Source organism: Alligator sinensis, unplaced genomic scaffold, assembly GCF_000455745.1.
Source record: "Alligator sinensis unplaced genomic scaffold, ASM45574v1 scaffold368_1, whole genome shotgun sequence".
Taxonomy (NCBI): Eukaryota; Metazoa; Chordata; order Crocodylia; family Alligatoridae; genus Alligator; species Alligator sinensis.
Window position 1 is genome coordinate 298809 of NW_005842025.1, and position 23691 is coordinate 322499.

General features: G+C 46.8%; 2 protein-coding genes across 7 annotated transcripts in view; both read right to left on the minus strand.

The window, feature by feature from the left end:
* The window catches only part of CHMP4B (charged multivesicular body protein 4B), a 36827-nt gene extending 36343 nt beyond the window's left edge, over nucleotides 1-484 (minus strand). The window contains exon 1 of one of the 4 annotated variants that reach the window (XM_025202439.1): nucleotides 97-484. In XM_025202439.1, coding sequence (XP_025058224.1) covers nucleotides 97-292 — 196 coding nt within the window. In that variant the 5' untranslated portion in view covers nucleotides 293-484. The remainder of the gene's footprint in view (nucleotides 1-96) is intronic. The other 3 variants (XM_025202438.1, XM_006022238.3, XM_006022237.3) reach the window with 3 other exon arrangements.
* Nucleotides 485-7551: 7067 nt separating this feature from the next.
* The window catches only part of ZNF341 (zinc finger protein 341), a 33314-nt gene continuing 17174 nt past the window's right edge, over nucleotides 7552-23691 (minus strand). The window contains exons 7-15 of one of the 3 annotated variants that reach the window (XM_025202441.1): nucleotides 22883-23073; nucleotides 21742-21935; nucleotides 19101-19309; nucleotides 16944-17040; nucleotides 14965-15097; nucleotides 13678-13789; nucleotides 12216-12286; nucleotides 11592-11654; nucleotides 10874-11010 (exon numbers count right to left, since the gene is read on the minus strand). In XM_025202441.1, the coding sequence (XP_025058226.1) occupies nucleotides 11641-11654; nucleotides 12216-12286; nucleotides 13678-13789; nucleotides 14965-15097; nucleotides 16944-17040; nucleotides 19101-19309; nucleotides 21742-21935; nucleotides 22883-23073 (1021 nt within the window). In that variant the 3' untranslated portion in view covers nucleotides 10874-11010; nucleotides 11592-11640. Of the gene's footprint in view, nucleotides 11011-11591; nucleotides 11655-12215; nucleotides 12287-13677; nucleotides 13790-14964; nucleotides 15098-16943; nucleotides 17041-19100; nucleotides 19310-21741; nucleotides 21936-22882; nucleotides 23074-23691 lie in introns of all 3 variants that reach the window. The other 2 variants (XM_025202440.1, XM_014519286.2) reach the window with 2 other exon arrangements.

Sequence of the window (23691 nt, forward strand, 5' to 3'; positions counted from 1 at the left end):
AACCCAGCGTCTCCCTCACCAGGCGGCCTGACACCACCTCAGCGCCATGGCTAGGCCGGGTGGGGCCAGCTCAGAGCACCCAGCCCCGGCCCTCACCGCGCTTGTTCTTGGTGCCATGCTTGCGGGCTGCCGCCAGCTCGTGCTCAATCTTCTTCTCCAGGAACTCCTGCTTCTTGCTGAGCATCTCCTCGGTGTCACGCAGCCGCTGGATCGCCTCCTGCGGGGACGGGCCTTTGCCGGCGCCCTTCCCGCCAGCCCCGATGTCGAACAGCTTCCCCAGCAGCCCCGCCATGGCTGTGCCGCTCCCGGCAGCGACGCGCGGGCGGGGACCGGAGGCCGGGCAGGCCTGAGCACCAGCAGACTCGGCCTGACACACGCAAACCCGGACCTCGCAACGGCTGCTCCCCCCCCGCTCCGCCTCCGCCTCCGCCCCTCACGCCGCGCCAGGGCTACAGCCGGCAGTCCCCGCCACTACACCTCCCGACAGCCCCCACGCGCGCGTACCGCCCAGCACAGGCCAGAGCGCCGTGCGACGCATGCTGGGGGCTGTAGTCCCGCCCGATGGGGCGGGGCAGTGTACTCCCCGCCTACACGCTCGTCACGCGGAGGCCGCGCTGCATGCCGGGAGCTAGAGGCTCAGCTCAGCTCAGCAGCTGTGACGTCACATCACGGGATCTATGGCGTCACGACCTCGTGATGAGCCTCGGTACGTGGCTATGGGCGTGCCCGTGGCGCGGCTTTGCGTGGAGCCTGTGGGACGCATGGAGGCGCCGCTTCGTAGTGAGATACCCGCCACTCTCAGTGAGACTCGGGCCTGTGGCGTGATCAGGAGCGCGGGCCGGATGGGGAGCGAGCTCCCGGCCTGCATCCCGCCTCCGAGCCCTAGGGCTTTGCCTGTGTCCCCCACTTGACCCTTCACCATGCTCTGCCTGTGCGTGCTTGAGCCTCTCAGCGCTCCTCTGAATGATGACAGTACACATCCCCAGTGTCTGGACATGCTCCATTCTCTCACGGGTCTTATATGTGGCAGAGCCATCGGTCCTATCACAAGTTATACTTAAAACACGATTACCCAGTTAATTATGCCTTAAATTGTAACCTGGCCACATGTTAACTCAATTAATGGCACCATAAAACAAGGAATAAGCCACAAACTTAGTCCACAAAAAATGTGGAATAACTTTATGCCTGGTTCCCAACATGCCATTAAACATGTGGCCAGTGCACCCATGTGGTTGGCCCTATCAGCTGAGGAAGCTTTCAGGCATGGGAGCTTGCTACTTTCTGGGAAATGATCCAAGGCTTGCCCTACACCAGCAATAAGGCATGATGGGATCTGATGCTTGATCCCAGTCACATCTGCCATGCACACGTGGAATGGCAGGAGGCAGGATTGTGTGGGTTGCACATCACATCCTAACATTTCTTCACCTGCATATCTGGCAGGGGCCTGAATGTTTACTATCGCACAGATCAACTCAGTCTCCCCCTTCCTTTTCAGAGTTAAAGGAGTATGGTCATGCTATCCCTGCAGTGGCTCCTTGGGCTGGGTTAAAGACAGGTACCAGAACTGAGAACAGAACTCTGGGCTCTCTGTGATCTGCCCTGTGCTCCCAGCAGGCATCTAGACACTGTAAAGAAGCCATTTGATTCACATGCAAAAGGAAGAGTAAGATACATGCCAAATACAGGGGTATGCTAGGGAAATACACTGGGATTAGGAGCCTGGGTTGAAGACTTGGACTGGAATCAGAAGCCTGAGACTGGGATGAACTTAGTAAGGAAAACAGGACTGCAATGAGAAGCCTGAGATGGGGAAAGATAAGATTAGGACAGAGATAGGTTAGAAAGGATGGAGCAAGGGGAGTCAAGGAAAACATACTCCCTGCCAGAGCCTAGCCTTACTGATCCTCTAGTGAGCAGTAATTAATTAAATCAACTGACAGAATATATCTTACCCATACCTAGTACTAGTTCAGATGATAGCAACTTATTACTGCTATCAGTCCATTAGTTTAAGTGGCAGAGGCAGAAGGTAAATCTAAAGCTTCCAACTCTGCTGATAAACTGTAAAAGCATAGCTATGATGACATGCTGAAATGTAGGTGTTTCATTTCAGTTCAGGTTCCTACACAAAAAGTATGCTTAAAAACATTTTCGATGTTGCAAAATCATGCATTCAAATGTGAGGAATGCCAGAACTAAGGTTGCCTAATTAGTAGTCACTAGCTATATGTTCATCATCTTCTTGATGTCTAATTTAAGACTAATAATCTGAGTTGGAGAAGTTCCGAGCCCTAACAATTACAAATGGACTCACTGGGATCTGTACCTCTAGCATACACAATGTGCTACATAACACCAAATACTATCCAAAATCAGAGTTGTCTCAAATTGCACGCAAAATTAATAAATAGATACTTTGACATTAAGTTCTCTGTCTCAGATCCTTATCTGTAAAATGGGGATAAGACCACCTCTTCCTCCCATAGGGGTGTTATGAAAATACAATTAATGTTTGAAAAGTAGTCAGATATTGTAGTGATATGCAGCACTGAGGAGCCCATAAGGAAACTAATGATTCTATCTTCTGAATAAGTTTGGAATAGTGTGCTGAAAAGATCTGGAACCACACATTAAATAACAAGTGAGCAACATCCATTCTGTGAAACAGTGGTAAATGATCATGTATTTAAAGCTGGATTTTTTTGTATCTTCCATGCCATGTGCTGTATGAAACCTGCATGAAAGGGTCTTCATTCTTCTGCCAGTTTCCTTTTTTCTCTAACTCTGACTATCCTGTTCCAAATCCTGTCATTTCTCTCTATTGTCCTCTTACATGTCTCTTTGGGCCTTTTTTCTTTCTCCCACTTGGTTTCCAAAACAGCATTGGTTTAGGTTTTTCTTCATCACCTATTTTTATCACAACCTAACAAGCTCCATCTTTCTGTCATTCCATAATGACAGTTCTCTCCTGCCTCCCTTTAGGCAGAAAACAGATCAGTGTGGTACCTTATAGACCAGGGATAGGCAAAATATGGCCTGGCCCATAAGCCAAATCCATCCCTAGGGATTCTATCCAGCCCATGGTGGGTCCCTTGGCCCTGTCCAGCCCAGGCACAGGGCAGCCCAGGTCGTGGCAAATGTGGTTGGTCCCAGTGCCCCTGGGTGCATGGCAGAGCCAGGGTAGTGCAGTGACTGGACTCGGCTTCCTGGCAGCCCCACCAGTGGTGACTTACTCTGCCTGGATGCCACTGCCAGTCTGCCTCTGCTAGACCTGGCCGCACTGCCTGGGCACCCTGTCCCATCTGCCCTGCACCTACCACTGGGGGTATGGGACAAAATAGGTGTGTGGGTGTCTCCATGGAGACCTGCCTGGGACACCCATGGGCAAGGCACGTCTGGCCAGGAGGATCCAGAAGCATGATGAGCAGGGACAGCACAGAGCAGATGCCCAAGGCAGAACCATGATCCACTCTCCATACATCTTTGCGATGGGTGCTGCTTCCACAGCCAGCAGTCAACCCCTGCCCACAGAACTGGTGCTTATCAAAGGGTTGAAGGGAGCAGATCACAACTGCCCCAGGCCCCAGCCCCACACTGTAACTGCCTCGTGATCCCATTTCTGCCCACCCATCCTGCTCCCGGATGCCACTCCCCACTTGCTCATAGCTCCATCTCACCCACCTGGGCCACCATGGCAAGGGTGCTTAGCTGTATCACACCTTTTCTATGCGTACCTAGATTATTACTAAAAGCTATTATGGGTCCCTCTAATTTTCAAAGTGATGGCAGAAAATTCTCTAAACGGAACTGCAAGCTCTATCAGATTTCTTTAAATGCGTGAGTTTAAATTTCAGGCAGCAAAGCTGAAAACACATATGAGCTCTTTCTAAATTCACTGCAAATCAATCATCTTTTTTCCCATTTCCACTAAAAGGAACCAGTATCTACCTAGTTGTTGAGGGACTGTTAACAGGGCTGTGACAGCTGAAAAGTGTACCTGTGTGATAAAGGTGCTTGCTGAAGGCTCTATGAAGAATATATCAAGTGTTTTTCTGTATTTGTTTAGATATTAACCTATAAGTTGTTCCTAAAAGCCTAATTAAAGTTTAAGATGTAGTGAAGCCTTGTATAAAGTAAGGCCTAGTAAATTTAGCAAAGCCTTGAAGTAGTAAGGCCCTGCAGCATAGTTAAAATTACTTTTTCAAAGGAATGCAAGGCTTGTACTGCTAATTGGTCAGTCTAAGGACAATTGAAGTAAAAGAAATCTGAGTAGTCGTTCATTATCAGTATCATTCAGAAGCTATAAATTAGCTAGAATATCTAGAAACCATTCAGAAGGAAGATACAGCTCTGTGAAAAGGATTAGTTAGCTGTTGCCTAGATCAGTGGGCCCGTGGACCTCGAGGAGCCCAAAAACTGCATTCCAGAGTCCTTCCCAGTACCCTTCGGACAGTGCTGTTCAGGGACACCTGACTTCACTGAACTTTGTGGAAACAGAAGCTTGCTGTGTATCAGGCATCAGAGGAGACTGCCGATCAGTTGCCAACGCAAGTTGCTTTTGTCTGTCATTGTTTGTTTTGTTACTGTGCCCGTCTGTTCTACCAGGCATTCTCGTGCGGCCTTAGCCCGGACTATCTATCTTGCCTGTCCCGGGCTTGCGAGTGGACCCCAAAGGCTACCCTAGCTGACGTCCAGGGAGCCCCTTAACTCGCCTGCCACAACTCTGAATGGAACTTCAGTGGAGGGTTGCAAGTTGCCGATGCAAATTGCTTTTGTCTGTCATTGTTTATTTTGTCACTACGCGTAGTTGTGTTTTTGTTAAATCAATAAATCTTTCTTACCTTTCTACCCCCGACCATATTCTCAATCCCAAACCCTCCACAGGCAGCTGAGACACAGGGCCTCAGAGCAGCTTGTGAGACAGGGTGTGAGGGCTCTTGTTGGTCTTGTACAGCCAGTATGCAGCTGGAGAGAGATTATGCAGGCTGCTGCTCTCTCCTTTCGAAGTTCCTGTGGGATTTCTCAGCATCCATCAGATATGCAAGACGCATGCAGCCTTAAGAGCTTCCTCAAGCAAAACTCCACCAGTCAGTACATTTTTGCACCTGTTCTGAGTCCTCTCTCAAACTATCCTGCACTTAGACATTTACATTTTCACTCTTGAATGACAATCATTTGAGTCAAGCTGGAATGTGGAAGCAACTAATAATTTTTGCACATAAAGATAACATTTTTTCCAGCATGCTCATGTGGGCCTGTGAAAGGCAGGAAAGAATCCCTCAGCCTCTGATTTTTCAAAATTATGCTAGCTCTGTTTTGGGTCTCTGACTTGGAGACCTGGATTACTTTCAATACAGGAGGATCAGGCAAAACAACTTTTGGCATCCCGTTTGGCCATCTGAAAGCCACCCTATGATCGCAGCTGACAAAGTAGAGGGTTGGATGGAAGGGCTACCACTTGGGTGCTATAACATATGCAGAAAGAATGTGGCATCCACATGTAGTTTGTCTCAAAATAGGATTGATTGTAAGGCTACAAGAAGCAGTTGCAGCCACATAATTATGCCTTACAGTGTGGGCAGGTAGAGGGGAAAAGCAAGAGAGATAAATTTAGCAAACCATTTCCTGGAAAACTGGATTTAAAACAAATGTTTTCCCAAATAAACTCTTGACCTCTGAAATGGATGAAGTTTTATACAGAAAGCTTGGAAGTGGAAAGAGAAAAGTATTGTGAAATACTGAAAAGGGTGCATGTGAGATTCATAGACTGCAGGGCTGGAAGGGACCTTGGAAAATCATCGCGTCCAGCACCCTGCACCAAGCAGGAAAGACAGCTGGGGTCAGGTGACCCCAGCAATGTGACCATCCAGTCTCCTCTTGAAGATTTCCAGGGTAGGCAATTGCACCACCTCAGGAGGGAGGTTATTCCAGTCTGGACACCCTGGGTGTGAAGAAGTTTTTCCTAATGTTGAGCCTGAAACGGTCTTCAAGGAGTTTGTGAACATTACTCCTAGTTTTCCCCAAGGGCGCCCTGGTGATCAGTTGTTCACCAAGCCCTTGATGTATACCCCTGATGACATGGAAAGCTGCTACCAAGTCTCCTCTCAGCCTTCTCTTTTTCAGGCTGAAGAGTCCCAGGTCCCTCAGCCTTTCGTTGTATGGCTTGCTGATCATATGGGTGGCCCTTCTCTGGACTCTCTCAATCTTTACCGCATCCTTGTTAAAGTGCAGCACCCAGAACTGGACACAGTACTCCAGCTGTGGTCTCACCAGTTCCATGTAGAGTGGAAGAATAACTTCCTTGGTTTTGCTAGAGATGCATTGATTGATTTGATACATGCCAGGGTATTATTAGCCCTGCTGGCTACGGCATTGTACTGCCGGCTTACGTTCATACTGTGGTCTGTTATAACCCCCAGTTCCCTTTCACTAGTAGTGTTGGTCAGATTGGTGTTGCCAAGCCTGTAGGTGTGCAGGGAATTTTTTGTCCCCAGGTGGAGCACTTTACATTTCTCAATGTTGAACTTCATCTGGTTTCAGTAGCAATGCGTAGGGGGTGCACAGGGGTGCACATGCACCCCTGAGAGCACCAGTGCACCCCATCAGGCCGCACTCCCCACTCAAGCGATAGGTAGGGAAGACAGGCGGGAGCAACAGTGCACACCCTGCAAGCTCCAGCCGGGGACTGCAAGCGCTGGATGTAGGCTGCGGCCACTTCCGGAAGCCCCGCGGCCACTTCCAGGAGTGCTGCGGCCGCTTTCAAGAGGAGTGCGGCCACTCACCAGTTGGTAATTTTTGCCCTGGGGGGTCGAAGAGCTTGGCCATGGGGGGACCCCCCCTGGTTGTTGACTGGGTGCTTGGGGGGCACGTGCCCCCCCTGACTAAGGCAACACCAGTCGCCCATGTCTGGTTCCGATCCACCTAACTTGCCAGCCTGTCTAGGTCCGCCTGTATCTGCAGCCTATCTTCAAGCGTGACCACACTTCCCCATAACTTGATGTCATCTGCAAACTTGGCCAGTGAGCTCTTTACCCCCACATCCAAATTGTTGATGAAGATGTTGAATACCACTGGGCCAAGCACCGACACCTGAAGGACACCACTGGCCACTTCTCACCAAGATGACACAAATCCATTCATTAGAACTCTTTGGGTCCTACCCTGCAGCCAGCTTCCTACCCACCTAACTGTCTCACAGTTAAGCCCATAATCCTCCAATTTTCTTGTGAGAACATCATGGGATACCAGATCAAAAGCTTTTTGGAAGTCAAGGTATACAATGTCAACCTTGTCAAAAGGTATACAATGTCAACAATGTCAGCAGGTTCAGGTTAGAGATTAGGAGGCACTATTTCACTGTGAGGGTGGCTAGGATCTGGAACCAACTTCCTAGCGAAGAAGTCCTTGCTCCTACCTTGGGTAAATTCAAATAGAGGTTGGATGAACACCTGTCTGGGGTTGTGTGATCCCAGCGTGTGCTCCGGCCAGTGGTGGGGGGTCAGACTAGATGATCTATTTAGGTCCCTTCTGACCCCTAACTACTATGAAACCTCCTCTGTCTTATCCAGGTGGCGAGTTACCTAATCATAAACAGAGATGACGTTAGTAAGACAAGACCTGCCTGCAATGAGGCCATGCTAGCTGTCATTCAGAATCCCAGAGAATGGGAGAATGTTTCAGGAAGATGAAACTGAGCAATAGCTTCTGGGGATTTTGGTAGGTGGAAACAGCCTGACAGGGAGGATGTATTAGACTGAACTACAGTCTTGCAAAGGGAGTTAAAGAGTCCTCACCACCATGGTATTCAGGAGATTGGACACAGCCCCAGATCAGCATTGTCTGGAATAACCATGAAGGCCATCAGTGTTTGCTTCTCTAACTTCTGTGAACTGGTGCTCTTAATTTAGCAAAATACACTGTAAGGAGTCAGGAAAGATTTCCCTTGACTACTTTTGGGAATAGGCTGATGCCCACAGAACTGGATGTTTGTTGTCAGCTAGCTAGTGATGTTCTTGCTGTTCCATTTGCCAGAAACTGCTTCATTCCTTCAAAAACTTTCACAAACGCTTCCTGTGTGTCAGACCAGGCAGGGACAAAGAAAGGGAACTGACCCCACTGCTAAACAGTTTTCTTAACACCAGACATTCCCACAATGAGAATCCTGCAACACTTCAGGCTCATTGTGACCAAAGTAAGTCAGGAATGATTGGAAATGCAACATTCCCTGTCCTTCAGCACACTGCAGCACAAATTAAGCCAAGACTTGTTTGAAAATATTCTGCCAGTTCAGTGAAACTTGGCTCTGTATTCAAACACCACCACAGAGGAGATATCCAAGGAAGCTCCAGCCTCTGAATAATCTGACTCAGGATTTGCAAAGGCAGAGAGGAATGTGGTGAAGATGGATGAGATGGCGGGTGAGGGGTTTTTGCTGTTGCAATTCAAATGTCCCTTCCTAAGGATTGGGCCCTGCCTGTGGCAAATAACCACATTGTCAGAATGAGCAGGGAGGCTGAAGTTTGAGTGGGAGATTGAACCTGCCTTCAGAAGCAGCTCCACTGGTTAGTAGGCTGCATGCTGCCTGACTCTGTTCCAGGGAATTCAATAATGGTCCCTCTCCCCAGCATTAAATGATGCTTAATGTACATTAATTCATATTTTGACATCTACCTGCACTAAACGTCTCTAAGACGGGGAGGATAGAAGGGGAAGTCCTTTTCATGCTTACCAATGCAAATCATAGAAATTATAAGGAAGGGGGAGAAACTCTCTTGCCCTCTGAGGAAAAGGTTCTACTACTGCAAGGAAATGGAGCAGGCAACTGAGCATATGGTGTCTAACCTGGGTACACAGAGCACTGACTAGAGAGGTTTGTAACCTTCTGCTGCAGCCATTCTGCCCCCATTAATGCTGCATCAAATCAGTTCCAAGGAAACAATAAAAAATATAGCAAACAACAATGTTTTATTACCTGCCACAGGCAGGATCCTGATCACAAGGAAGGGAAATTTGTATCAGAGAACTGGAAAAAACCTCTTGCCTCCCACCTTGCCCAGGCCCAAGGGCCAAGGCAAGATTATCTCCTACACCACATTCTTCTAATTTTTCTAATCCCAGTTTAGATTACTCAGGACTGGGAGTTTCTTGCTTAGGTATCTTCATTATGATGGGTGCTGGATACAAACAGGGTCACAGTCAACTAGATCAGGGGATCTTCCAACATTTCATCCTCACTTATAGGGCATAGCATGAACAGCAAGATTTCTAGGATCATCCATGTCAACTTGTATTGTGGAAGGGATAAGGCATAAAGAACAATACCTTTGCCAAATTAGGATCACTCCTCTAGCAATAGATCAGGAGATCCGCTGCTTGGGCAGCCAAAGAACTCAGGCTGGATTGAAGGTAGAGACATCAGCCCCTAAGAGGACTCTCTTACCTAATGTATACATTGGTAGACAGTTTGTTAGTGACAGACTGAACTTCCAACCAGTGGCCAATGGCTTGGAGCTGATTTAGGATTTTGGTCAACCTATTATTACAGCTATTATGCATGGAAAGTATTAAGGTGTATAGTGCTGTGCTTAGACTAGTGGATTCAATGCTAGGAAATGTGGATTCAGCTCCTGGCTCTATTGCAGACTTCCTGTGACAGTTCACATGCCATTTGGGTGCCTGCTTCCCCAGCTGCTCGGTGGGGATATTTAGCTGCTGTGAAGAGGAATTCATTTGTGTCAAAGGCACTTTGAGGTCCTTGGATAAAAACTTGCCATGGAAGAACTTCAAACAGAAGACAAGAACATACACATACATGCAGTTCAGACACAAAACCCAGGACACAATGCACAGCTGGCTCCTCACTCCCTGACATCAGGGGGAGCAATACGCATCAGGCCCCATTTGTTTATACATGGTACAGACAATGTGGGATTTCTGCTGATATAGATAGATGAGAGGAATCTACTCTGAATGTTTCTGACCAGTGGTCCCAAAGGTATGAACTTGATTCCAGTAGGAAGGATCATTTGTTTGCACCTGAAAAGGACACCTTAGTACTGGGCAATACAGCTTTTAAAATAAAACCATGAAAAGGACAGCCTATGATTTGCAAAGTCCTCTGCCCATGGAAGCATTTAGAGTTCATTGCAATGGCCTCTGTTGTTCTTCCCACCGCCTTTCAAGATTCCTGGTTATTCTTACCCTGCACCGACAAGTGCTGAACATAGCCAAGAAAATGTACCTATTCTCCTATGTGCCTGGTAGCTATTGATGCCACCCAAGGAATTATTTGCCTGCATAAGGGAAGAGTAGGTGGTGATGAAGGCCATTCACTCTGCTACCCACTCCCATCCCTAAGAGTTCTGGTTCCCATATCACTGACATGGAAACTTCAGCCCCATGCATCTGTCTTCTCCAGCAGGATTTCCTGAGTGAAGAAAGCAGGAACCTCACCTAATTCCACACTAAGCACACAGAGGGCACAGTGTTATCACTCAGTAGTCTGAATGTAAACAGGGACAGCCAGCATGGTGCACGGACCCTCCATGCCAGTCTGCAGCTCTGCCAGGGCAAGATTGGATGTGATACTGCTGGGCTGCCCAGGGACAACCAGGTCTGAATCTGCAGCTGCTGACCCACCAACCACAATGGACAGGACTGCATCTGACTCCTGAAACTGATCTTTGTTGGGGCCACCCTCCTGGGGGCTCTCTGCCTGTCCATTGTCCTTCAGCTCTGCCAGGGCTAGCTGGTTGGGAAAAGGAAGGCCCATCTTCCGCCCACGAGCTGCCCGCTTCTTTTGGGGCTTCCTGAGCTGCAGCTCTTTGTCCTTGGGCGAGCTCAGACGGCACTTGTGGTCCTTCATGTACTTCTGGCGTGTGAAACCCTTGCTGCAGGTGGGGCAGCGGTACTTGTAGTTGCCAGTGTGTGAGCACTGATGTTCCACCATGTGAGCCCGCCGGCTGAAGGACTTGTTACAGTACTGGCACTTGTGAATCTTCATCCCTAAGCAAGGCATAATAGGGCAAGAGCTTAGTTAAAAGGCCTTCTTAAGCGGTGAAGTCTCACTAATCACACTACAGCAGGGCTCCCTAGCTGAGTCTGTTCTTTTATGCACCATTGGGTTTTGTCTATAGCTTAGCACAAGAGTGCTCAATCCCCAGCCCATGGGTCAAATCTGGCCACAGAGCCATGGCATCTAGCTCGCACAGCTCCCTGTGGGTCAGGAAATTTGGTGGCAGGGGAGCAGTGACAATTAATACTGCCATTCCTCCCCCAAATTCCCCAAGCCTCATGCCACTGAGTTGGACCCAGGGGAAGGAGAGCACTCTAGTTTTGCCATTTGTTGCACAAAAAGTGCAACGCACAGAAAAAGATGGTTTCTAGTTGTGGTGAGCTAGATATGGAATTCCAAGAGAAACTGAGCCAAATACCAAAAGATATGCTTTTGAAAGGGAGGCCTTATTGGGTTTGGAGTGGATAGAACATTCTGTATATTAACATGCCAGAGAGCACACAAAATATCCTGGCACTGCTTCAGAGTCCTTATACCCCAGCCTTGCCACACTGCTTATCATTTATATCACCTCAGAAATGTGCCTGAACTTCGGACACAGCAGCAAGCTGAAGGAGGGCTCACTCAGATCGGCCTGCAGCAAGGGAGACAGAAATTTCGAGCTGGGGATTTTTGGAGAGCAAGTGAGTGACATTCAGACATTTAGGTTTACTATGTGGGAAACTCCTGGTCTTAGGTTGTGGGAAAAGTTTTCAGGGAAACAGAAGAAACTCTGTCACTCAAATGATAGTGGGATAAAGCCTGAAAGAGCACATTATAGGGAAGCACTGACCTTGCATTGTCTAGGAACCTAACAAGATGCGATTTCAGAGCAATTTGCTCTGAAAATCTGAATTTGTCTTCTTCCTCTATGGATTATTTTATGACACTGATTCCACACACTAAATACAGTGTAGAGAAGTGTCATCTAGCAACAGTGCTGAAAGGGGAAGGATTAATATTAAATCACTTCTAAAAAGAGGGACAGTAATCCACTCACTAGGTCTAACCCTTTTCACCACTTTGATAAGCAAAATTAAACTGGGAAATTAATCATTATACTTCTCTGTAATACTCTAAGCACTTCAAATGGATTCCAGCAGTATATTCATTCACAGCTTCTGGCAACCAAGGGGAATGCTACAGTCCCACTTACCTGAATGGGAGAGTATATGAGCTTTCAGCTTGTCTGGCCTGTTGAACTCTTTATTACATCCCGTGTGACTTCTGTAACAACAAAAATGCCAGTAGTCAGCATGAATCGAATGGGGAGTGGTGATGACAGAAAAAAGCACATATGTTAGCTCTCAGATACAAGTTACTCTCCTCAGCAGCACAGAGGTGCTCTCTAAGAGTAATCACTGGGTATTATGACAGGGAATCCAAAATTGCAGGGCTCCTGCCTATACCTGTGCTGCAAGGTGTATATGTTTGGTTTCCATTGGAAAGTCACACATTCCCCTTTTCCTCCAGAGTACATCATTAGTATATTCCAAGTTCTACACTGCAGGCTTGTCCTCCTTGCTGGAGGCATGATATTATCAAAGGTAGTTGAAAGCTGACCAGGACAGAAGAAAAGTCATTCTAGACTATTCAGGCAAACCCACAACTGAGTTAGAGGCATTTTCTTGTCTGCAGAGTTTACCCACAGGTGCTGGAATATCAGAGAACCCTGGGTCTAGCACTCTGGTACATTGCCAAGGCCCTACTGCCTTGCCAAGGCCCTACTCCCATCTTGCTCCATATGAACTAAGAGACAGAATGTTTCTGAGTTCATAAACTCCTGTCATGATAGCTAACATCTTTTCAGTTACTTTTCATGGGAGAGGATTCTTCCAGCCCAAGCAGTAAGAGATGTCCGTTCCATATTTTTAGAGCCAGCCGCTTCTACCCCAGGGAGAACTGTCCTACCATGAACAATTATTACAAAGCTTCATGTTCTTTTTTCCATGCAACAATTACATTATTTAAAGATGTAAACAGGACAAGCATTAAATGAATATAGCACTGGTGACAGGAGTCAGAATGCATGTACATCATCACTCAAGCCCTCTTTTCATACAGGGGTCATGGGACCATGAGACAGCTTTCCCACCCTGTCTGCCAACATAGCACGTCCCTGACTTGGAGATGCTGTGTTAGTTTAATACTTAGAGACATTCTGAAGCTCTACTAAGGAACTTTCACAAGTGCCTCATGTGTAACACAATACTGCTTTTTGGCAAAGAGCAGATGGGGTGTACAAACATTCAGGCAACCCAGTGATGATAATACTTAGAACTGTTCACTTTCAAAAATGCCAAACAGGTATGAACCAAAGAAATGCCATGAGGAGGTAAGAATTATCAGCCACAGTTAACACCGGAATAAATTACGGTCAGAGACAGTGACTTTTCCAAACCCACTTTGTGGGGAGATGGAACTGGGACTAGAACTTAGGAATTCCTAGTGCCCAATTCCCACTCCGGGGCCCCATGATTTGAGGTGCTCTGAGAATCCCATGGCAACCTTCCCAAAGCATAGCCCCAGGGAGGCCTGCCTTCCCCAAACTTCATACACTTTCAGTAACAAATGAAACCAGCTCTGCCCCTGACTGCTGGAGACCATTTGATACATACGAGAAGGGACATTTATACTTCTTGAAAGGCTCATGGATAAGCATGTGTCGTTTCAGTTTATCTTTCCGATTGAAAGCTGCTTCACATACTGAGCACTTGAAGGGCTTTTCACCTGTATAGGAAACAAAGACAGTTAGGAAGATACAAGCTGCACTGGAACCAAGGGCTTACCACTGTTCTAATAATTTTTTAATTCCTCCACTTGGACAGAAGCCTCAGTATCTGCTTTACTCCTTCCTTGATTTCCCATGTTATGGAAGCAGCCATGGCCATGTTGTGGAAAGACTTTTCGTTTAGCCCAATCTGGCCCAGTATCTAATAGTAGGGTGTTGCCCTGATAATCGTGTACCACAATTAATTTCTTGATCCATTGTATATATAGGTATGCCTAGCCTCAAGTATGGGGGCTTGCAAGACACTGTCTATAGCCTATACTCAGGTGTGGATACAATGAGATCCTGGAAGATTGTTGTGAGGAAGGTGATAGGGCCATAAAACTCAGGTTAGGGAAAGGAGGTAAGGGAGATTGTGGAAGAACCCCAAATTCTTTCTAAAAGGGCACATCTGAAGACAATGCAATTTCTCCAACCTGCCTGTATTGCTGGTTCTCCATGCTGTGTCAGGGAGCAAGAGGAAAGAGAGAAGCCTCACAACTTCCAACCCAATCAAAACAGAGATAACGGAAATTATCTACAGCTTCCCACATTTCATCTTCAACACATTTCATCTTCAACACATCTTCAAGTACTAGTGTTCCCTAAAGAGACACTCAAACTCAATCAGTGGAACACGTTTGGGGGTGCTCCTATTCTCAAGTAGGACATAAAGATCCAAATCACAACTACTAACAGGACTTGCCCTTCCTGCTTCTATGCTGTTACTTTGCTTCAACCCTCCAATGTCCCATTTGTCAGCAACACTCCCTCTTGCCAAAAGGCAGACAGATACAATTTCCACTGAGTACTCTTTCACCTCCTTCACTTCTACGAGCCTTGGATGTGACAGGCTGGCACGGTACTGTAATTTAATTGCCCAGCCAGTGATAGCATGAGATCATCAGCCTGATAATGAGTTCTTTATTACTTTAAAAAGCAAACAGAACCAAAGGTCACATAATATGGTACCTATCTGGGTTAGACTAAGACAGAGTTGCTACAGGAAACAGGTTGGGGTAGTGAATGTTGATCCTCACTAAATATAACTCACACCTCAGACATCTCTGCCCCTTGAAGGAGCCCCAGTGGGGCGAGGCCTGGCAAGGTAGAGGAGATGTGAGGAAGCACATACCCGAGTGAATGTGGGCGTGTAGCTTGAGGTAGTGCTCCCGGCGGAAAAATTTCTTACAGATCTGGCACTTGAATTTGCCACCCCCTCCATGCGTGGGGAGATGCCGTCGTAGGTACCGCTCGCAAGGGAACACCTAGGAACAAAGAAAAGGAAAAAACTAAGCACCTGCTCCCCACCAAAGACTGCAACTGTCCCTGTCAGCAAGCATGCATGTACGAGGGTGGAGATTTTACTACCATGAAAACCAAACCAATCCTGTCTACTCAAAAGGGAAGTGTCATGGAGGCCTGCAGAGTTCTCTATGAAGAAAATGCATATGCAGTTTAAAGCCAGCTTCAGATCCTAAAGCAGCACAGGTTTGATCCTTGCAAAAATGCCATGTAACAAAATGGAATTTGAGAAGCAACCTCTCCCTAGAAAAACCTAGTCCACCCACTTCCAGAAGCTAGAAATGTGACCAGCTGCAGTCTCCATAATACTGCACACTTCCCAATCATCTTCCATCACAGGTTTCCAGAGTATTTATACATCAAAGGATTTGGCATTACCAACATCATCGACTGTTTATTTTACAAATGAGAAAACTAGAGAACACTACAGAAAACTAGAGAAATGAAATGATTTGCAGAAAGTAACATTGACCACGGAATCCAGGAGTCCTGATTCCTAGTGCTCAGCTCTAACCACTGCACTATACTCCTTCCAGAAAGAAGCAGCTTAATAACTCCTGTAGGGGATAGTAGTTGACCAGCCCACCTAAATAACCTTCTAGCACTGAAAGTCCAATGCTGCCATCACTGTCCCACAAAATCAATGGGGGAAAGCACACTGAGAGCCCTATGTGAAGACATGCAGAACAGCAGTTCTAAAGCTAATTCTGAAATGTCCAAAATCCTTACAAAGATAACAGCTGCCTCTTGGGGGTTGGGGTGGAGGGAGACAACACATAAAAAAAAAGATGGATTACTAACCATGGCAGATGTGTTTCCCCTTCCCGAGCTACCTCAGTACAAAGTGGTCACTCCTCTGACATTGTTCCTGCCCCCACTGCAGGATTTTCACTTCCTTTGCTATAAGGAAGTGTCCAAATTTTAGTCTGGATTTGCAAAAAAAAAAAAAAAAAAAAAAAAAAAAGGAATAGAATTAAAACCCAACAGTTCTGCCTCTTAGCCCCCTGGGGCACAGATCAGACTGTCCCCAGACATAGGCTACCCAGAGGAGCAGTCCAGTGCCAGACATACTGGTAGGACAGATCTGCCCTTTCCGTGGACATGTGACATTCATCCAAAATACAGCAACAGGGAAAGGAGACACAAAAAGTTTACCTGGGCAAAACAGATGGGAAAGCAATGCAGGGGCTCCTGAGGGAACCCCAGCCTTGTCAACCACAACCCATCAACTTTGTAGGTAGCATCCACATAATAGCTCAACAAAGGAACAACCTAAAAGTCACAGTAAGGGAGAAGCCAAGGGGATGGGAAATAACATAAGTTGCCTGAAACTGGCCTTACTTATTTTGGCTTCAGTGATTTTGGGAGGGAAAAAGAACAAGGCTGATGCTTAATGCTGCAATACAATAAATAGCTTGATTTTGATGCTTAATGCTGCAATACAATAAAAGAGCTTGATTTTGTAAAACGCTGAGCACTTTCCAGTGCCTTTTGCAGCACTGGAATTCAGTACAATGTGGGGTTGAGGAGAAGGCAGAAAAGTTCTTATGGACTTTCTGCATTTGACCAATGATCATCAATTGGGCCACAGCAGAAAAGCCTGCACTGTGAGAAGGAACATACGCTGCTAGACAGAAACCACGGAGCCAGAGGCCCAAGGCATGTTCTCCTCTCTCTCAAAATTTCCTAGAGGACTGGCCAGTCCATACTGAGGTAGGATGGGAGTGGAAAGGGCATTGGAGATTCTCTCACTTCCCTCAGAAACTCAAACATCTGTATGGTCATCTCAGGCCAATGGCACCCACCCACCTTCTGGCAGTGAGGACAGGGAAAGTTGTGCGTTGCTGTCTGCAGATGGTGCTCCAGGGCTTCTGGGGTGGAGTATTTATTTACACACTTGACACATCTGAATCAGAAAGGAGAGAGCATGCAAGTAAGGACTGGTCAGGATGGGCATACCACACCGTAGACCAGGGGTTGGCAACCTTTAAAAAGGGAAGGCTGAAGCAATGTGGCTTAGCTCCAAGGTGGGACTCTGCTTGCAACTGGCCACTTCCCTTGCCATCCTCCTGCTTCTGCATGCCACCAAATGTCACCCTGGGCCAGCGTTTTCCAAATCTGGTGGGAACTCTCATGTCCCCCTACTGCAATTGCTGCCACTGCTCACTACCATCACCAAGTGACATGGGTGCCAGTGGCAATGGACAACATTGGATTAATTGATGAGAAAAGTAGCAGCTGCAGTTTTGCAGGGCATTCTCTCTGGGAGGCCTCCATTTTAGTGCCCCACTTCCACATGCTACCAATTCCACCTGTTACAGAATGCTCCTGCATGTTGCTGGTCCACCCCAGCTGTTGATCACTACCACGGGCCAGATCAAACTTTTGTAGGCCAGATCAGGCCCACAGGCCATAGGTTGCCAACCCCTGCCCTAGACAGTTATTTGGCATTTACCTTCAGTTTTTATTATAATTCAGGATGTTTTGTTAAAAACAGTAACAACATGCAGAATATCTGGACTCAAGAAGTACTTCCTTCCCCACCTGTGTTCCCACCTCCATTAATTCACAAGTTCTGATTTCCACTCACACTTAAGCTGGTCCCAAAGCAACAACCAAATCTGTTAAGATGTACCTCCAAAGTGCGGTATCTACTGAAAACTCCTTGTGTGGGCACACTTATTTGGTACTCTGAGTGCCCATACAGGGAGCTAGTATGGAAGAACTATTCCATGATAGCTCTTTCAGACCATCTCCACATTCAGACAAGCCTTTAGTGAAGATTTATTTACTTAAAAACCTTTTTCCCCATTCTAGTGAACCAAGAAGGAAAAATCATATATACCAGACAGAGCTGAGCCCTCCCAGACAATTTATCATCTCCAGTACTGCAAGATGAACCCCAACTCCTCAGCAAGCATTACGAGAAATGACATGGGTATCTAAGAAACGGCAGTTGCTTGTTATAACCCTGCATAATCTACAAACGGCTCCAAGTGCATTCCAGTAGATCCACTGTACTCCTCAGTCTACGTAAATATTTCTACAAGCATTTCTGCAGCACTATAAGTGCTCTTTCGCAGAACTTTACAAAACATAGAGTAAGCCACAGAAGTTGCACTTCCCCTCCAGCCACATATGGGTTTTTCCAAGTTGATCAAGCCAATTGTAGTTTGCAAGGAGAGAAAATGAGATTACTGGGGAATAACCATGGACATAGCTCCCATACCTGGTACCTAAATAACTTCCAATTGTGTGCCTATTTGAAGCACTTTATTCATGCAGTTATCCAGCACATTCTCCATAAGTGAACAGAGAGAACCCCAAGAGGTCACATTTTCACCTGCAACACCCAGACCTAAGGCTCGTATTTTGCTCCTGAAATGTTTGCCTGTAACAGCCAGGTGAAAAAACACTCAGCTACATAATGTGTGTACCCAAAATTATGTCAGCAGGCAATCACAGGCCCAATTGCTTCCTTTACTATCCAGTCTATAAGGGGTTAATGTGTGGCATGTAGGCTTCTGCTTCTGCCATGGTGGCCAGTCTTTGAAGCAAGCAGCATGGAGGTGGCCCAGCACTCTATCCAGCCAACAGTGCAGGAAGTTTGGGCATGCAGCAGTGCCAGCAGGGAAAGATCACACTGCTCATGCAGTAGCAACAAGGGGGGAAACTTGCCCGCTCAGCAGCAGCAGTGGAAGAAAGCTCATATTGATGGGGATGGGAATGGGGATGGGATGGGGAAGGGGCGGGGGCTTGTACTGTTCACATGGCTGCATATGGCAAGGATCCTGGGATCCCATATAGCATGTAGCCACAGCAGCATGCAGGCTCCATGGTATGCAGCCTAGCCACTGTGAAGTTGGACAGGCTTGCTCTACTGCATTGTAAGGTCATGGTCTCACAGAAAACACATTCAGCCTGCAATGCCAAGCCTGGTAATTTCTGGTTTGATTGTTACTGTACTTGTATACGGCCATGTCCTTCTTGGGGCTGTGCTGGGGCAGCAGGCTGTGGGAGTACTGGTGGACACCCAGTTCATACAGGGAGGGGAAGTCCTTGCTGCACAAATGGCAGCGATAACTTAGCTCCTCCTGGTGGCTCTTGATGTGCTCTAGAAAGGACTCCAGCTTCTGGAATGTCTGAGCGCAGCTTTTCACCACGCATTTGTACACCTGGAGGAAGAGGAAGGGGGACAGGGGAAGAAAGAAAAACTGTTAGAGCAATAACAATTAGAGAGAAAAATAGTGTGAATCCTCTGCCAATTGATGCAATGGTTTGAAGGGCAGAAGACAAGGAATCAGGATTCCTGGATAGCAGTGCTGGCTCTGGCACTGCCAACTTCAGCAAGTCTTCAAAAGCATAAGTACTTTAGGAGTATGGGTTTCATTGAAACCTCTGGCACTTGTGCTCCTAAGCCACCTGGGCTTTTTAATAAATCCCACCTGTAACCTTTGCACTTCAGTTTTCTCCATCTGCAGAATGACATTTACCAACTTTGGAATGAAGCCAGGTGGCTTTAAATCACCCATGAATTACAAATAAAGGAAATTTCAAGGGCACAAACAGCTGGAAGACACCTAACTTGCACGAGTTTCCATTGGGATTTAGGAGTTTTATGCCTCTTTGCATCTTGGAAAATCTCCCCCACCTACATACTTTTTTTCAAATAATCACCACTAATGTTGACCTCTGTCATTGGGGACCTATGGATTTCCCTCCATGTTGGATTAAGCTAAATTAGCCTGTGCATTTATGACAAAAGCAGCAATTTCAATTAAATCAGGGTCTTGCCCAGGCCCTGTTAACACAGAGTCAATGATGACAAGAGCACTCCAAAAGCAACATGTGTTAGCTCAGCCCTGCTCCTTAACCAGCAGTAGGAGCACAAAAGTGTTAAAAATGCATGGTTCTTTTTTTCACTGTTTCTTATAGGTGGCAGGGGAATATTTTACATAATACTGCAATTATTTCAGTGTCACAATCACAGTGTAACAGCATTACCAATGAATGATTCTAGGTCCAATGAAGTCAACAGCATCCCCTTGCAAGTGGTAAAGTGAAAGTTATTTTCACTCTTCATTCAGGATAACTTTCATGACTGATACACCAGCTGCAGAGAACCCTGAGAACAGGCCACCTCCTAGCATAGTCAGCCAAAATGGGGTGATGCCCCCTCCCCAGAAAACACTGCCACTTCCATACAATGCTAAGGAAGACTCATCTCATTAGCTGTCACATCTGGCAGCCAGACTCTGTAAGTGGGCAGACTTTCAATACAGTGCCTGAGACTAGAGTGGACCTACAAGCAAAGCAACATCTCCATGTACCTGCTCAGGACCACGGACCCAATATGCTCATTTCTGTACAGACACAGAAAGTCCTAGTCTTTGCTCCAAAGACATCATAAGTGAACATGATGGACCACAGAAAAAAAGGGTTAGAGTGGAGTGGTTGGGGCTCTCCTAGATGTTGCCTTGGACAATACTTCAGAGCAGTAGTGTAAAGATGGGCAGGCAAGCAAGCCAGGAGCCCTGGGATGGGATGCCAGAAGGAAGCAGGGGCACCTCACCCTCCCACCTCCCACCCCTCCTGGCTCCAACTCTGGCAGGGGGAAGGCACAAAAGTGGATGTGTGCAGGAAAATGTATCAATAACATTTCTGGGAAATGTAGTTTTTGCTTGGGGGAGATGTTACCTCATTTTTTTACTCTCTAAAACTGTTGTTTCCTTGGGTGCTAGACAGGTATGTTTGTAGCAAAAAATTAACTGACATCTACCCTTGGCAGCAAACCTCTAGCTGTTGCTCCTGGGCTACCACTGCTGCTTCTCCCTTCCCTGCTGCCAGAGCCTCCAGAGCCAAAGGGAGGCTCTCCAAGGAAAGTGCAAGGGAAGGAGGGGGAGGCAGGACTACCCAGGGTGCAGTACTGGTCAGTCACAAGTCTGCCTTAGAAAATGCACTGACACATTCCAGACCAAAGCAGGGAAAGCCAATGAGCAGAGGGCAGAGGTGCAGCAGGCAGCTTTACAAATGCAAGCACCATGAATTATTATTTATAACAAAGATACAAAGAGCCATGAGTTCTTTATACAGCAAGGCATCTCCTTATGCTGGGGGGACAATCAGAACTTTTTAGTCTTATCTCGTGGCTAACTGAGCCCTAATTAAGCAAGACCCATTCAGAACCAAACTGACATCTCACAGTGTGAATACACACAATGATTACTAAGGGTAATCTGCCCTGGATTTTACTCCATATTAAATATATTCAACAGTAAGGAGCAGACATATGACCAAGTGTACCAAGCAGCAGGTGCTATTGAAGTGCCAGGCCAGTAGGTGGCAGGGAGCCTGGTTTACTGAGTCTATGGCTACCAAGGGTAAAACTGATTAGGGGAGCAGGTACACATTCTGCACACCCAGGTAACATACTGGGAAAATGCTGTTCCTCAATTTGTGAGGGGCCACTTTACTCTGGCATGGAGTGACTTAAACCAAAGTAAGACTCTGCCTTATTTGTCCATTTCACTTTTGCTATGGACTAAAGTCAATTTACTCAGTAAATATGATGCGTGTTCATGCCCTCAGCCCTGCTACCAATACCCACCTGCTCATTCTTGTGCTGTGTCATATGTGATTTGAGCTGGAAGTAGGTGTTGAATTTACCGGGACAGAACTGGCACTGATAAGAGCTGTCAATCAAAACAACCTGTTTGGCCTCCAATTTGCCAGCCTCACTCTCTTCTACAGAGGCCATGGCCTGAGGATGCTGCGGAGGGTTCCTGGATGCCTGGCTTAAACCTGAAGGGCAAAGGCAGAGGGAGAAAGTCAAAGACAAAAGGCAAACTGAAGCATTCTTGAAGGTAGTTTTAGAACCACTCTGAAAATGGACTAAAGCCAGGCTCTGCATTGCTGTACAAGTGCCCAGTTTTGATTTCTGATCCCAACTGCCTGCTCCCCTCCAAACTCAATTCTTTCAGCTAAGTGAATTAAATTAAGGGACCTGATTATATAGGCAGTCTTCTTGTACCCATTATTACTTGCAGTTCTCTCAGAGATCTACTGGGTGTCTCATTAAAAACCTACTCCAAAGAACCAACAATCTAGGGCAGATTCACTTGTATCATTAAGGCATTCTTAGTGTAGAAGTTGCATGGTGTTAGCTAGCCAGCTGGTGCATACCTGATTCACTAACTGCCCCAGCATCAGCATAACAGAGCAACATTCAAGCTAATCTAATTTACAGATGCTAGCTGTTTCCCTATGGGACCATCTATCAGATGAGGATTGGGTGGCTATAGCCTTCTATGTCTATATGCCAACTAAGGATTTGCAGAACTGAGTTGTACCCCACTCCACCCCATAACAGAATTGGGGAGTAATTATTATATGCCTCAGTTATGCCACTGTATGCCAGCAAGAGCTCCTCAATGCTAACAGCATTTTCATTGGGCCAGTCAGGACAGATGCCACCACTTTACATGACCTAAGTATTGCAAAACAGCCAAAAGAGTCAGAATCACAATTAGGTCACAACCATAATCTGTACACTAATATATTAGATGCTGCTAAACACTCATATCCAAGTTGTGGCAGCACAAGCATTAACTCCAAGGAAAGCTAACCCCCTGCCTCTTAATCCAAAAGGACAGGGGGAAGAGGTTGGGAGGGAGCTGGAAATAAAGGGTGTTTGGTGCTGCTGGGAGAAATACTTTGCCATCTAACAGTCACACCCACATACAGCGAACCTGTATTCTCTTCATCCTCCTGCTGGTTGGGATTCAGTGCCATGACCTGCACTGTGATAGAGTTGCGGGAGATGGTGCATCCAAGTCCTGGAGGCCACACCTTATGGGTTTGCATGTGCTTCTTCACGTTAGATTTCTGGGCAAAGGCTCGACCACACACAATACACTGGAAAGGCTTCTCACCTGTGTGACTGAGAGCAGATGGCAACATGTCAACAGTGAGCAAAGACTGGAACAGGCAGTCTCCAAATGAGCAACCTGGTGGGCAGCTGACCCAGGACCAACCTGAGAACCTCTCTGCTAGGGATGTGAAAGGTTAAACGATTAATTATTTAAAAGACAACCTCACTGATAACTGGTTATTGTTTAATGCAAGGTGGGGTGAAGCCTGGCACAGATGGTGGTAAGGGAAGCCACTGCAATGCCCCAGCAGGAACTAAAAGGGGCAGAGCAGGCAGGAGAAGAGAGGGCGGGGAAGGAGTAAAGGAGACTAGCACTCCTAGCCTATGAGGTTAAAAAGGAAAACAGAGCAGCCTAATGATTCATCAATTAAGCAATTAGCTGCTCCTTCACAGGTACTCCCTACCTCCCATCTTGGGCTGTGCTGTCTGGCTGGGTTTGCCACTGTCTCCTCCCACTACTGTCAAAAGGCCCTCAGTTATAGCCCAGGAATATAGGGGGTAGGAGTGGGAAATGGGGAGCTCTGTAGCTAGCACATTTTTCTACCTTGACCAAACTGACTTTGTTTCCTTGGCTTAAAATAAAACCCCTCCTGCTCCATGACCAGGAAGTACCCCCCCCGCCACTCC